The sequence below is a fragment of the Marmota flaviventris genome, chromosome 16 (genome assembly GCF_047511675.1).
Source record: "Marmota flaviventris isolate mMarFla1 chromosome 16, mMarFla1.hap1, whole genome shotgun sequence".
Classification (NCBI taxonomy): Eukaryota; Metazoa; Chordata; class Mammalia; order Rodentia; family Sciuridae; genus Marmota; species Marmota flaviventris.
In genome coordinates, this window is record NC_092513.1 from 71,071,422 (window position 1) to 71,084,574 (window position 13,153).

The following is a 13,153-nucleotide window of genomic DNA, read 5'->3' on the forward strand; positions in this document are numbered from 1 at the left end:
TCTCTCTCTCACGCAATAAGGCAAAAGTTGATGTTTCTTTGTTTTTTCTCAACATTTTTGGTTTCTGTTGATGAAACAAAAGGCAGTAATGTCAACAGTTGGGAAGCCCCAAAGTCATGCTCTAAACACCTTTTAAAAGTAAACAGAAAGGGGCTGGGGATGTGGCTCAAGCGGTAGCGCGCTCGCCTGGCATGCGTGCGGCCCGGGTTTGATCCTCAGCACCACATACAAACAAAGATGTTGTGTCCGCCGAGAACTAAAAAATAAATATTAAAAAAATTAAAAAAAAAAGTAAACAGAAAGAATAAAGGACTCCTACAACTCAACAGCAACCAAACAGCATGATTAAGAAATGAGCACAGGACTTGAACCGACATTTCTCTTAAGATCACAGTGGCCAGAAAACATGTGAAAAAAAAATGTTCCACATCACTGGTGAATCAGGGAATTGCAAATCAAAAACAGGCATCTTTCCTCTTAGGATCATCATAACCAAAACCCAACAAGACGAAACATGAAACAGAAAATACCTCATTATCAAGGATGTGAAGAAATCAGAGCCTCACGGGTGAGAGTATAGAGGGGTCAGTCCACGGCTGCAGCAATGTGGGAGAGCACTCGCCTCCCACCTATGGGGCCCTGGGTTCGATCCCCAGCACCACATTAAAAATAAATAAATAGCTGGGGTTGTGGCTCAGTGGTAGAGCACTCACCTAGAACACACGAGGCCTGGGTTCGATCCTCAGCACCATATAAAAATAAATAAATAAAGTTATTGTGTCCAACTACAACTAAAAATATTTTTTAAAAGGTAAATAAGTAACAAAGTGGTGTAGACATGAAGGAAAGCAGCTCAGTGTCAGTTTCTCCTCCCCCCTCCCAAAATTAATTAGTATAAGTTACATTTATGTTGCTGTGCCACCAATTTCCAGAACTTCTTCATTTTGCACAAGGGAAACCCTACACCTGTCAAACAACTCCCCACTTCCCTTCCCTCTGCTCTGGCAACCTGCATCCTACGGTGTGTCTCTGGGAATTTGACTGCTTTAGACAGCTTATCTCACTTAGCGAAATATCCTCGAGGTTCATCCATGGGGGAGCACCTGTCAGAATTCCCTTCCTCTTTAAGATGGAATGGACCGTACCTGCAGACTGCGTTCTGCACAGCCATTCGCCTGTTGATGGACACTTGGTTTGCTTCCACGTTTTGGCTCTTGTAATACTGCTGTGAGCCCAGCTGTAGGGACACCTCATCGAGACCTTAGTGCTTTCATGGCCAAAGGCCCAGAAGTGGACTGGCTGGATCACCTCCCCTAAGAGTCTACTACCCTCCAACTGCTACACTCCACTTCCCTCTCCCCGTGAGGGGGAACTGAACTGGAACCACCTGGCCCTTGAGGTCCATGCCCTGTGGGGCTGCCACACACATGAGCATTAGTAAGTGTGCATGCCTTTCTCCTGTTGCTCTATTTCCAGATCATTTGGGGCAACGACACAAACCTTTAGAGAGGGAGGGAGAAAGTCTCCTGTCCCCACACCTGCATCACTACGATGGGGACAGCCCGTTTCCTGATGGTGAGGGTAAAGGTGACACCATCCATTCAGGTGCCTTCCCATACTCCAGCTGTCTGGGTGGTAGGGGAGCCTGGGAGGAGACACCCCTTTGCTTAAAGCCCACCTGGTCCGAATTTCAAAGTCCCTTGAACAAACCTGGAGGGGGATGTGAAGAAGCAGGCAGAAAAGCCGCTTCCATACTGACAGACCAGACCCTGAGCCTGTTTCCCCACTGAGTAACTCTGTCATTTTTCCAAATGTGCATCCTAAAAGGAGGCCCCCATTGTCCCTTTCAAGATAGAGTCTTCTACATGGTGAGAAACCGACGGTTTTCTGTCTACAATAATATCACAGCAGGACACATGCATGGAAAATGGCTTTTTATTTTATTTTGATAAGAAGGAAAAGACCCCAGCATAGCTTCAATCAAAGCTAACAATTTTCCTGGTAGATCATTGGGTAGTTTTATTAAAGTAGATTTGCTTAAACTAAGAAAAAAAAGGTCTCACTGACCCTTGAAATTAAGGCAAAGGTGCTGGTAAGAAAAGTCACCACTGAGTGTCGCCCTCCCGCCCCCCAAGAGCCCAGGGCAGGGAAGGGCAGCCGACCCCCGCCGGGGAGCGCTGGTGTCCCTGCACAAGTCTCACTGGCCGGTCTGAACAGCCCCGCTGCCAGCTGCTCAGGTCCTGTGCAGGAGCCCGAGGGCTCAAGGCGCAGTGCGTTGAGGTAGCTGTCTTTGCGTTTTGCAGGCGTTCCTGTGGGTGCTCTTTGACCACGGGGTGAATGTCCCCCGTAGGAAACTTCTGGTTTCGCTGCCCTGCTAGGAATGCCCTCCCTGTGCCCCCAGTCTGCATTCTGCCCCAGACTCTAAGGCTTCAAATCCAGGGGGGGTGTTTTCTTCATCCACGGGCTGTTTAGGTTTCAGCTGGCTGCTGAGTGTCAAGAAGGAGTACCTCAGGCCACCTGCCATGCTGGAGGAGAAACAGTGAGAATAAAAAGCTGGGAATTCCATGGTGCTGCACCAGCCATCACTGACACTCTTATAAATAGATCTGGGGGGCGAGGGGGGGCTTCCTTGAGTTTGTGGATTCCTTGATGAGATTTTCTCCTCTTATTTACAAATCTTTGGTAGCAGGGAGTGGGGGGCTGGGGTCTGATCTGACAGAGAACATCAGAAACAAAATAAATGTTTTTTTTGATAAATAAACTACATTCCCCTGCGTTCCATTATCCTAAGCCAACAGCCCCCATGCCTGGCCCAAAATACCTTTCAAAAGGCAGCTAGTAAATTCTCACAGCATCTTTTAAAGTACAACACGGTGAAGGCACAAGTTCATGAAGCCTCTGGGCAGGAGGAAGACAGGTAAGTTTAGGGGACGTCTCTTTGAGGAAGACACGTGAATCAAGTTCAGATCCTGGCCAGGTGAACTTTTATGACATATGTCCCCGTGAACCCACACAAGGGATTAAGTCATAAAAATAGAGGAACTGGGGCTATAGCTCAGTGGTAGAGCATTTGTCTGCCTTGAAGGAGGTTCTGGGTCTGATCAGTAGAAGAGAGAGAGAGAGAGAGAAGGAAAAAGAAAAACCAGAGAGAAACTGAATGATTCAAGTAAAACTAGTCTAGAAACTGTAATATTGTAATACTTGCTGGCTAAAAATGTAACATCTCTCTTGGATCTTTTGCTTATTACATATCAATCTTTAAAAATGTGATTTTATTGAAATAAGTTCATTTAAAAATATCACTCACCAAATATTTAACCCTATAAAGTTTAATAGGGAGAAAATGTAGTCTCCACCAACTAACATTCCAATGTAGGCGACAGACACATTCTGCAAGAGGAGAGAGAATCTGTCATTCCAAGCAAAGGATGGGGTGGGGGGATACATAAAACAGGAAAAATCTGAAGCTAGGCAGTCTACTTTTCATAGAGTTTTGAAGAGAGTAATTTTTCATGAATATCCAATAAATGGATTAAAAAGCATCACAGGTGGTTTTATAAAGAAATAGAGCACCTGCCTGGCACGCGTGAGGCACTGGGTTCGATTCTCAGCACCACATAAAAATAAAATAAAATAAAGGTATTGTGTCCACCTACAACTAAAAAAATACAAAAAAAGAAAGTAAAATATGATATAATAACAGAAAACTGCATTATTCTCTGCCCCTGTCTGAAGAGTTGAATTGTAATCAGCTTGCCAGATCCCATCTTTTGAGTGATGAATTTTAGTCATATTGAACCTAAAATTGAACAGAGTAGAGGCATCTAATAAATTCCAAGCAGCACTCTGTCCACTGTATGTAGGAGGCCTTGGGAAGCCAACAGATAGGTCTACTGCCCCTCACTCCAGGAAGTTGAGTGAATAGAAAACCAAGAACCTGCAGAAGAGAATTCAGAAACTCCAGCCCTGTTCATTCCCGTGTGTGTTCAAATGCACACACACACACGCTGATCCACAACTACAACTGAGCACAGACCTGGCTGAAAAACGTCCTTCCCAGGGTCCCGTTCTTAGTAGCCAGTTCTTCCAGAAAACTACACTGTAGCTCACTTAAAATTAATAATTTGTTTTCCTTTCTAAATTAGCAAGTCCTCCCTCTGCTGGATGCATTAGGGGATTAGAGAGAGTGAGACAGGGTCACCCAGACCAGATGCAAATGGCACAAGAAGCCCTTCTCACTAGCCCTCAAAACCAAGCAGCAAAACCAAGCTCAGCTTCCATGTATGGTTTGGACTTAGCCCGGCTCCCCACCCCCACCCCACTCCCCACAGCTGTTCACTGCAAGGCCCCTCCACTCACCTTGATGGCACCAACCACCGCCGTGGTCAGGGCTGAGTTGTAATAGCTGCACAGGACCGTGGAGTACATCAGGAGGAACCTGAGTCAAAGAAAGCAACAGCTGAGCTTGTGCCTGCGCGTGCTGGGGGCCACAGGCAGAGAAGGGAAGGACAAGTACCAAGGTCGTACAACCCATACCTTAAGACACCTCCACCAAAGACATCCGTATCCCAGGAAAATGCCCCAGCTGAGCCTCAGCCACACCTCCTCACCTGGTGTTGTTCTCATGTTCTCCACGCATTTTCCAATAGACTTTCCACAACATGGAGAGGAGATTTTTTTAAACCACCTGAATCTTTCACTTAGTGGCTACGTTACCCCAGTGGTGTGGACCTTCTGGTGGACTCAGAATCACCTGCTGCTCTTTGCACACACACCTCAATGCCCAGCAGAGGCTCCCATTCCACTGGCTTGAGGTGATAGGAAAGTTCCGCAGGTGATTCTCATGTGTGCAGCCACATAGAGGATGTGGGTGTTAGAAGAGAAAAGCAGCTGAGCGAGTGCTGGCTTTAGGCAAAGAAAATTGGAATTAATAGATTCCACCTGCCATGGTATTCCTGTACCCTCTTACCAAAGTTAATTCAAGCACTTACCACTGCCAGTAAGTACTGGCACTTACTTGTCAGTAAAATGACTGCAGAATTGTGACTAAGTGCCAGACAGGAAAACATATACACAGGAAAAAAAAAGAAGGTCGAATCCAGTCAGAGGTAAAGAAGTGAGTTGATTCTTATCAAGTACTGAAGGAAATTAGCCAGGACCTAAGTGGGATGCAAAATTCCACTCACCCACATCACATGGTTAAATGTTGAAGGGATTAATATCGAAACTGGCTGAGTGGCCAGGTGTGGTCGTGCATGACTGTAATCCCAGTGGCTCGGGAGGCTGAGACAGAAGAACTGTGAGTTCAAAGCCAGCCTCAGCAACTTTGAGGCACTAAGCAACTCAGTGAGACCCTGTCTCTAAAAAAAATACAAAATAGGGCTGGGGATGTGGCTCAGTGGTCGAGTGCCCCTGAGTTCAATACTTGGTACCAAAAAAAGAAAATTGGCCAAGTGAAATTTGAAATGTACATGGAATGCATAAGATGCGTGGGGTTGTAAAGATAAACCCCAGGTGAAAGAAAAGCTCTTCCTGCCAGTCTTAAGTGCCGGGCTCAGCCTGCTGATGGTTACCAACAGAATCAGCGTCACAGACCTTCAATGCTAGAACCCCGCTTGACCTGAGTGTGTTTTCTACTAGGAATGGTAGAGGGGAAAAATATTCTAGCTAAAGCCCATCAAAATTTACAGGAGGAATAAACCACAAACCTGAAGTCTGTGACCTTCAGAGGAATGTGTACGCTGGATATTAGGTAATTAGAACAAGTGGGCAAGTTCGAGACCTCTGTGGTTTTAATTTGAAATGTGTAACTGATATGAGGCTTGCAGTTTTAATTTGAAAGGAATAAGAGTCTGAGTAAACCTGTATACAGCATTCGAATGTTCGCTTTAAAAGCTGACGGACAGACTAGGGATGTAGCTCGTTGGGAAGAGCGCTGCTTGCCCGGCACACCCCAGTCCCTGGGTTCAGTCCCCAGCAGGACAATAATGAAAAACTGATTGGCCACATTTTCCAAGTTTGCTTTATTAGATTTCAAAGAGCTGCCTAAGTGCATAAAGAAACCTATTAGCTCTGACAGCCAGCCCCAGGGGTTGGGGTAGTCAGGAAAAACCCAGCAGATCACAATTGTAAATGCAGTTTAAAACGTTTAAAATGGTTGGGTTCACTAAGTTGTGAATGGAACGAATTCACAGTAAAATGTCTAGTAGATGTAAATCAGTTAAACTTGAGTTAATAAACCGCGAATCAAATAATGGAAGCTGATGTCTTTACCGTTATAGAAAAATTACTAACTTTACGAGCAGTGTATTTAGACGATAAACTTGGAAGATTCAGAAAAACCTATGTTTTAGAATTGTTACAATTTAGTGAATTCAACATTAGTTTAGAAAACTGCAATAATCCTACTCAAGCCTAAAATGAAAAGATTTAAAAAGTCAATGTGGCGTCACCGAGTGCGGATGCACCTTGGCCTTGAAGAAGTTAATCCACAGCGTCAGCCCTGGAGGGTCTCAGAGTCCAGAAAAATAAGAGATGTCCAGTCCAGAGAGGACAGGGCTGGCTGCTTCCTGCAGCCTTCTGAAACTTGAACACAGCCTTCAACCAAGGAAAATCATGAATGCCCTTGTTTTTATCTTGGCTTTAAAATCCCAACTCTAAGGTTCTAATTATGCGACACAGGAGACCAACTGCACCTTAATGAAAGCAACTCGGCGTGCAATCAGAACCTGTGGATGGGATCTAAGATCCCAGTACCCATCTACCAGGAGTGTGGGTGGCTAGAGGAAGGGGATCCCTCTCTGACAGCTACAGAAGACTTCCAGCCAGACAGGCTGCATTTCACACTATGGCCACTAGATGTCCCCAGAGAGGGAGGCTACACACCACTAGGATCAAAGTAGAACATAGAAATTATTTTTAAAGAAACTATTTCTATATACAAGTAAGTACCTGCAGGGCACATTGGATAAGACCAAGGCTTTGGACTAAAAGAGCCTCTGTTAACTCCACACAAAAGAATCACACCACTTGTAACATCAAAAACATCACCCTCCACGTGTCAGCAGTTTTGATTTTTGGATTAACAAAATGCAAAGATATTTTAAAACACTGCTGAATTCTAATTTTTTTCCACTTTAAAACATAATATTATCTGTGTACATTTGAAGAATAATGGCACATTATTATGCACAGTTTTTCTGGTGATAACTGCCAGGTGAGTGTTGTGGCTTATGGGGCCCCCAGGAGTAGGGTGCCCAGGTGGAAACCCAAAGGCTTCTTCCTGCTTCTAAAAGTGACCTAAAAAATAACTGATTTACCCGAGGTTAATCTGGCCCAACCACGCCAGTCACAAACAACTCACATGACCTGGCTTACTGTTACTGGTTACCTTTCATGCACCAGCACACCCAGAAATTCCACGCAAATGTTCAGATAATAAAAGATCACTTCTACACGCCTCCTGCCAACCTGGTTTCAGGTGCAGAGCTCCCTCCTCAGCGTTGGCCACGGGCACTAGACTCTGTCTTCCCAGGGCGGGCCATCTACTCTAATCTCCCCCACACTTTCTTGTCCTGGAGATGGCCACCAAGGCCCTGCCCCGTGTCCAGGAGGAAGGCGGGCTGCACAGGGGCCAAGAGGAGCCTGCACCTTGCTGGGTTTCCTAGCTGCCCTATCAGCACTGGATTCTGCCCTCTGCCCAGGCCCATTTCTATAGGGTTACCGATGTCCACAAATGAAGTCACGGTAAGAATCCAAAAGGACAGGAGTCACAGGGCTTCTGCACAGCGGAGCTCATGGAGGCTCACAGAAGGAGACCAAGAACAGACTCGCCCACCTGGCCACACCCCAGCTGCACAGCGATGGGTGGGAGCTCCTGCTCTGGGGGCCCTTCCAGACCTCACCTGTGTGTCCATCTAGTCTGTCCAGTTGTTCATTTGCATCCTTTAAAATAAGCTGGTCAGTATGCAGAGTTTCCCTGAATTCTGGGAGACATTCTAGTAAATTCCTCAAACTCCAGGAGGGGGTGGTGAGAACCCCAATTTTAGCCAGTTGGAAGGCCTGGGCTTGCCGCTGGTTCGGAAGTGGGAGAGATCTTGGGGACGGAGCCTTCAACTTGTCAGAACTGAAGTGAATCAGGGGACACCGGCTGGGGTCCACTGCAGAATCGATGGCTTACTTGCTAGTGAGGAGACACTCCCACACCCTAAGAGGTCACAGGCGTGACCTGTGTTGTGAGGGAACAGTGGGAGGAGCTCAGTGTGAGTCTGTTTTTTCCACCCAGGACCAAGGCACATTTTCTGTTTTAATTCTAGATTTCAAAGAATTTCAAGTAATCCCGCTTCCTCGTCTCTGGGAAGAGCTGCATCCAACCCAGGACCTTGTCACATGCCAGATGCACAAGGTCATGGGGTACACATGAAGCATCTTTCTGAAGCTCAAACCTTCCACTAACATCTTCCCAGACATGAGATGGAAACATTCACACCCATGACGGGTTCCCTTAGCCCCCTGACAGGGAAACCAGCAGGATCCAACTTTCTCCTGTTCCTACCTCTTCAGAAGAATGAGTTGAAAATACAGAAATAGGGCATTTGGGGGGCTGTGAATAGGCAAAATTTGATACTTTGGGGTTTCAATTAAGGAATCCATTACTGCTTCAATAGAATCAAAGGGCCTGCCTCTGGGGCAGAAACCAATTAGGATAATCCTCTTGGGACCCAGGGGACAGTGCCAGCCACTGGAAGAAATGAACTGGAAGCTGTAATTTCTCAGCAAGATTAAAAAGACCTGCGGAGCTAGCTTCTCAAACATCTAGTCTGTCGACCTAAATCCCATTCTATATTTTACCTTAGCACTAAAACATCTTGCCTCCTATAATCCAGTTCACCTTCCTGAAGTAGCTTCACTCCAGGTAACTCCATATGCTATACTTACAAACCCCTGGTGGCACAGAGTGCTGTTTCCTAATACTGAGTCCTCTGCCTGATCACAGAGTGCTGTTTCCTAATACTGAGTCCTCTACCTGATCACAGAGTGCTGTTTCCTAATACTGAGTCCTCTGCCTGATCACATAGAGTGCTGTTTCCTAATACTGAGTCCTCTGCCTGATCACATAGAGTGCTGTTTCCTAATACTGAGTCCTCTACCTGATCACAGAGTGCTGTTTCCTAATACTGAGTCCTCTGCCTGATCACATAGAGTGCTGTTTCCTAATACTGAGTCCTCTGCCTGATCACATAGAGTGCTGTTTCCTAATACTGAATCCCCTGCCACAAATTGAAAGGAAATCAAACATCCATCCTTCTACCATTTCAGCAACTTCTTAGAATACTTTTTTAAAGAGTGTAATAATTTCTTAATTATATTTTCGACTGAGAACAGAGGTTTGGTTATTGAGGAAGGCAAGTTTGACATGCAAACTTCAAAGCAGTGAGACGAACCCAGACACTGAGCCCGGCTCTCGGGGAGTCCCACACTGGACATGCCTGTGACTAACCCTGAGATGCCCGCTGAGCATCCATCAGGAAAGAAAGGACTGCCCATGCCCAGGGCCAGTCCCCAAACACAAGGATGTGGTCAAAGCTTGCAATGGCTTCCAGGGCTTTGGAAAGGCAGGTACTCAGCCCACGGGGGTGTCCTCTGAGAATCCGCCAGGCCAGAATCAAAGCTTCCTTCCACAGCACCTCCAGAGTTAAAAGGTAACCATGAGAGGTAAAGTGTACATAAAAGAAGAAAAACGTTTGAAACCACGGGCTGTATATAGGGAGAGCCAAATCTGCCTGGCTGAAGAGGACACCAGGCTGCCTCCAAGAACAGACTATCTAGCTCAGGAGGCTGAGGCAGGAGGATCGCAAGCTCAAAGCCAGCTTTAGCAACTTAGTGAGGCCCTAAGCAACTCAGGAAGACCCTCTCTCTAAATAAAATATATAAAGGGCTGGGGATGTGTCTCAATGGTTAAGCACCCCTGCGGCTCAATCCCAGTACAAAAAAAGAAAAAAAGCATTTCTTACTGCACATATTCTCTGTGTTTAGCATGTTCTCTTTACTATTAAATCACTCGATTCATATAACTTCATTCCTATAAATCAGTTACTTTAGCTCATTGTTCCTGTTTTAAAGATAAGACAACTGAGGCTTGGAGAGGTCATATAACTTGCCCAAGAACCCACAGCTCATAATAAGTGGTAAAGCTAGAATTCAAATCCAGGTCATCTGAGTCCACAATTCAGTCCTTAAGTGTGGGATGGCACCAGGATTTGAGTCTCCCCCTTAAGACCCACTTCAAAAACTGGCATCTCCTTAGTTTTTATCCTTAGAGTTGGGAGGAAGCTAAATTGTTGATTTTATCATGTTCCCTGACTTATTCACAATACCTTTACCTTCGTGACATTCATGGATAATGACAACTGATCATAAGTTGACCAGAGACTACTTGTTTTCTAAGAAGTCCTTTAGTAAACGGGGAGGAAATGCATGGTCTCAGGCACAGACAGAGTCTAGCCCCTGAGGGACAAGCCCTTGATTGACAGCTCATAGCAGGGGCTGCCACCATATTATCACCGAGGTGGCTGACTTCAGAGGGTTTACCTCTTGACTGCTTTCATGCCCTGTGTTAGGGTTTGGATCTGAGTGCTGAGAGCCACGGCTGAGTCTTGAGGTGTCCCCCAAAGCTCCCGAGTTAGCGCAGGATTTTCAGAGGTGAGATGATTGGATTGTGAGAGCTGGAACCTAATCAGCCCCCGAGTCTGATTGGACTGAGTGGTCACTGTAGGCAGGTGAGGTGTGGCTGGAGGAGGTAGGTCACAGGGGCATGGCCTGCAGGGGTCAGCTTCCCCCCCACCCAGCTTCCTCGGTGCCATGAACTGAGCAGAGGTCCTCCTCCACCACCTTCCGCCATGATGTTCTACTTCACCTTGGGTCCAGAGCAGTGCACCCCCATGGACTGAACCTCGGAGACCAAAATACATTTCTCCTCCTCTAAGTTGTCCTTGTTGGGTATTTGGTCCCAGCAACGAAAAGCTGATTAACATGCTGTGATTGGATGGTAAAGGGCCAGGCAGACAACAAAAGCAGATTCTTATCACGTTCATGATGAAATGAGAAAGACTGAATCCTCGGCAGGGGAAAGAAACTGGGCTGAGTTTATGTGTATGACTTGGGTTTTTTGGTTTGTCTGTTTGTTTTGTTTTGTTTTTTCATCAAAGAGGAAAAACACAGAGAGGGAGATGGCTTGACAAAGGGTGGCTCACAAATGTGGCTTTTTTTTTTCCTCCCTAGGTTAAATGTTCTCCATCAACAACAGGGAAATCTACAAATATGTAATTCAACTGATGCTTCCAGCAATGGCTAAGTACCTAAGGACCTTCCCACTACCGAAAATCAATGTCTGGAAAGGACACATTCTTTAAGATATTGTCGGTCTTGAAAGAGTCACCTCATTATAAAGCAGACAGTAGGAACAAGATGACGACCTTAAGGTGGGGACCTTAAGGTGGGGACCATGGTGGAATAGCTCCATCTGGGACCCGACACCAGGTCCAAACCCAGGTGGGGAGGGCCACAGAGCCAGGCCCTCAAACATGGTGGACTCAGGCGAGTCCAAGGCAACCCCTGGCTACCAGAAGAAGCAAAATCAGCTTGTCCCTGTAGGAAAGTTTCTCTAGTTTCCAATTCCAGGACACAGGACTGATTAAGATAAAGCAATATGCTCACAATTGCAGGTCACCAAACACAGGAAAGCAAACAACAATGACAGTTACCTAAGAGGAAAACTCATACTGAGTTTCCCAAGAACTGAAGGTATTTATTCTGTGAAGCCAGTATCACACTCATACAAAACCAGACAAGGTCACATCAAGGAAAGAAAAACTACAGACCAATATCCCTGAGGGACTCAGATGCAAAAATTCTTAATAATATGTTAGCAAATTGAGTTCAACAACATATTAAAAGTATATACCACGGCTCAGTTTTATTCCATAGATGCAAGGATGGTTTAATATACACAAATCAATAAATATAACTCATCACATTAACAGAATTCAGGACAAGAATCACTTAGTAATCTCAACAGATGCAGAAAAGGCCTTTGACAAAATTCGAAACCCATTCATAATAAAAACACTGAAGAAACTAGGGATAAAAGGAACCTAGCATAACATCATAAAGATGACATATAGAAAACCCACAGCAAACCTCCTAGTAAATGGGAGAAAACTGAAAGTTTTTCCTTTAAAATCAGGTCAAGACAAGGATATCCCCCGTTACCACTCCTATTTAACATAGTGCTAGAAATTCTAGCCCCAGCAGTTAGGCAAGACAAGGGAATAAAAGAGATTTAAAAATGGAAAGTATACCTAGAAGACCCAAAGAACTACACCAAAAGACTGCTAGAAATAACAAACAATTTTGGCAAACTAGCAGGTTACAAAATCAACATACAAAAATCAATAGCTTTCCTATATACCAGCAATGAATCTGCTGAGAAAGAAAGAAACCAGGAAAACAATTCCATTCACAATAGTCTCAAAACAAAAACAAACAAACAAAAAAAAAACCTAGGAGTAAATCTAACCAAGGAGGTGAATGACCTCTACAATGAAAACTATAAAACAGAGAAAAAATAAATTGAAGAAGACACAGGAAGATGGAAAGCCCTCCCGTGTTTGTGGATAGGCAGAATTAATATTATTAACATGGCCGTATCACCACAGGCAATATGCAAATTCAATATAATTCCCATCAAAATACCAATGACATTCCTCACAGAACTAGAAAAAAATAGTCCTAAAACTCATTTGGAAGAATAAAAGACCCAGAATAGCCAAAGTCATTCTAAACCAAAAAAGCAATGCTGGAGGCATCCCAATCCCTGACTTGAAATTATACTACAGAGCTACAGTAACAAAGACTACATGGTACTGGTCTAAAAACAGAGACTAATGGTGCAGAATAGAAGTTAAGAGATAAACCCAGACACCTACATTCATCTGATCCTTGACAAAGGTGGCAAAAACATACACTGGAGAACAGACAGCCTTTCTAACAAATGGCACTGGGAAAACTGGTTATTCCCATGGAGATGAATGAAACTAGACCATTATTTCTCACCCTACAGAAAAGTCAGCTCAAAATGAATCAAAGACCTAGA

At 44.9% G+C, this 13,153-nt stretch overlaps 1 protein-coding gene across 9 annotated transcripts in view; it reads right to left on the bottom strand.

The window, feature by feature from the left end:
* Positions 1-1,917: 1,917 nt before the first annotated feature.
* The window catches only part of Slc35d2 (solute carrier family 35 member D2), a 49,587-nt gene continuing 38,351 nt past the window's right edge, over positions 1,918-13,153 (bottom strand). For 6 of the 9 annotated variants that reach the window (XM_071602518.1, XM_027955817.3, XM_027955818.3 and 3 more), the window contains 3 exons: positions 4,360-4,438; positions 3,308-3,390; positions 1,918-2,525 (listed from right to left, as the gene is read on the bottom strand). In XM_071602518.1, coding sequence (XP_071458619.1) covers positions 2,375-2,525; positions 3,308-3,390; positions 4,360-4,438 — 313 coding nt within the window. In that variant the 3' untranslated portion in view covers positions 1,918-2,374. Of the gene's footprint in view, positions 2,526-2,821; positions 3,098-3,307; positions 3,391-4,359; positions 4,439-13,153 lie in introns of those variants that run through there. The other 3 variants (XM_071602523.1, XM_071602521.1, XM_071602522.1) reach the window with 3 other exon arrangements.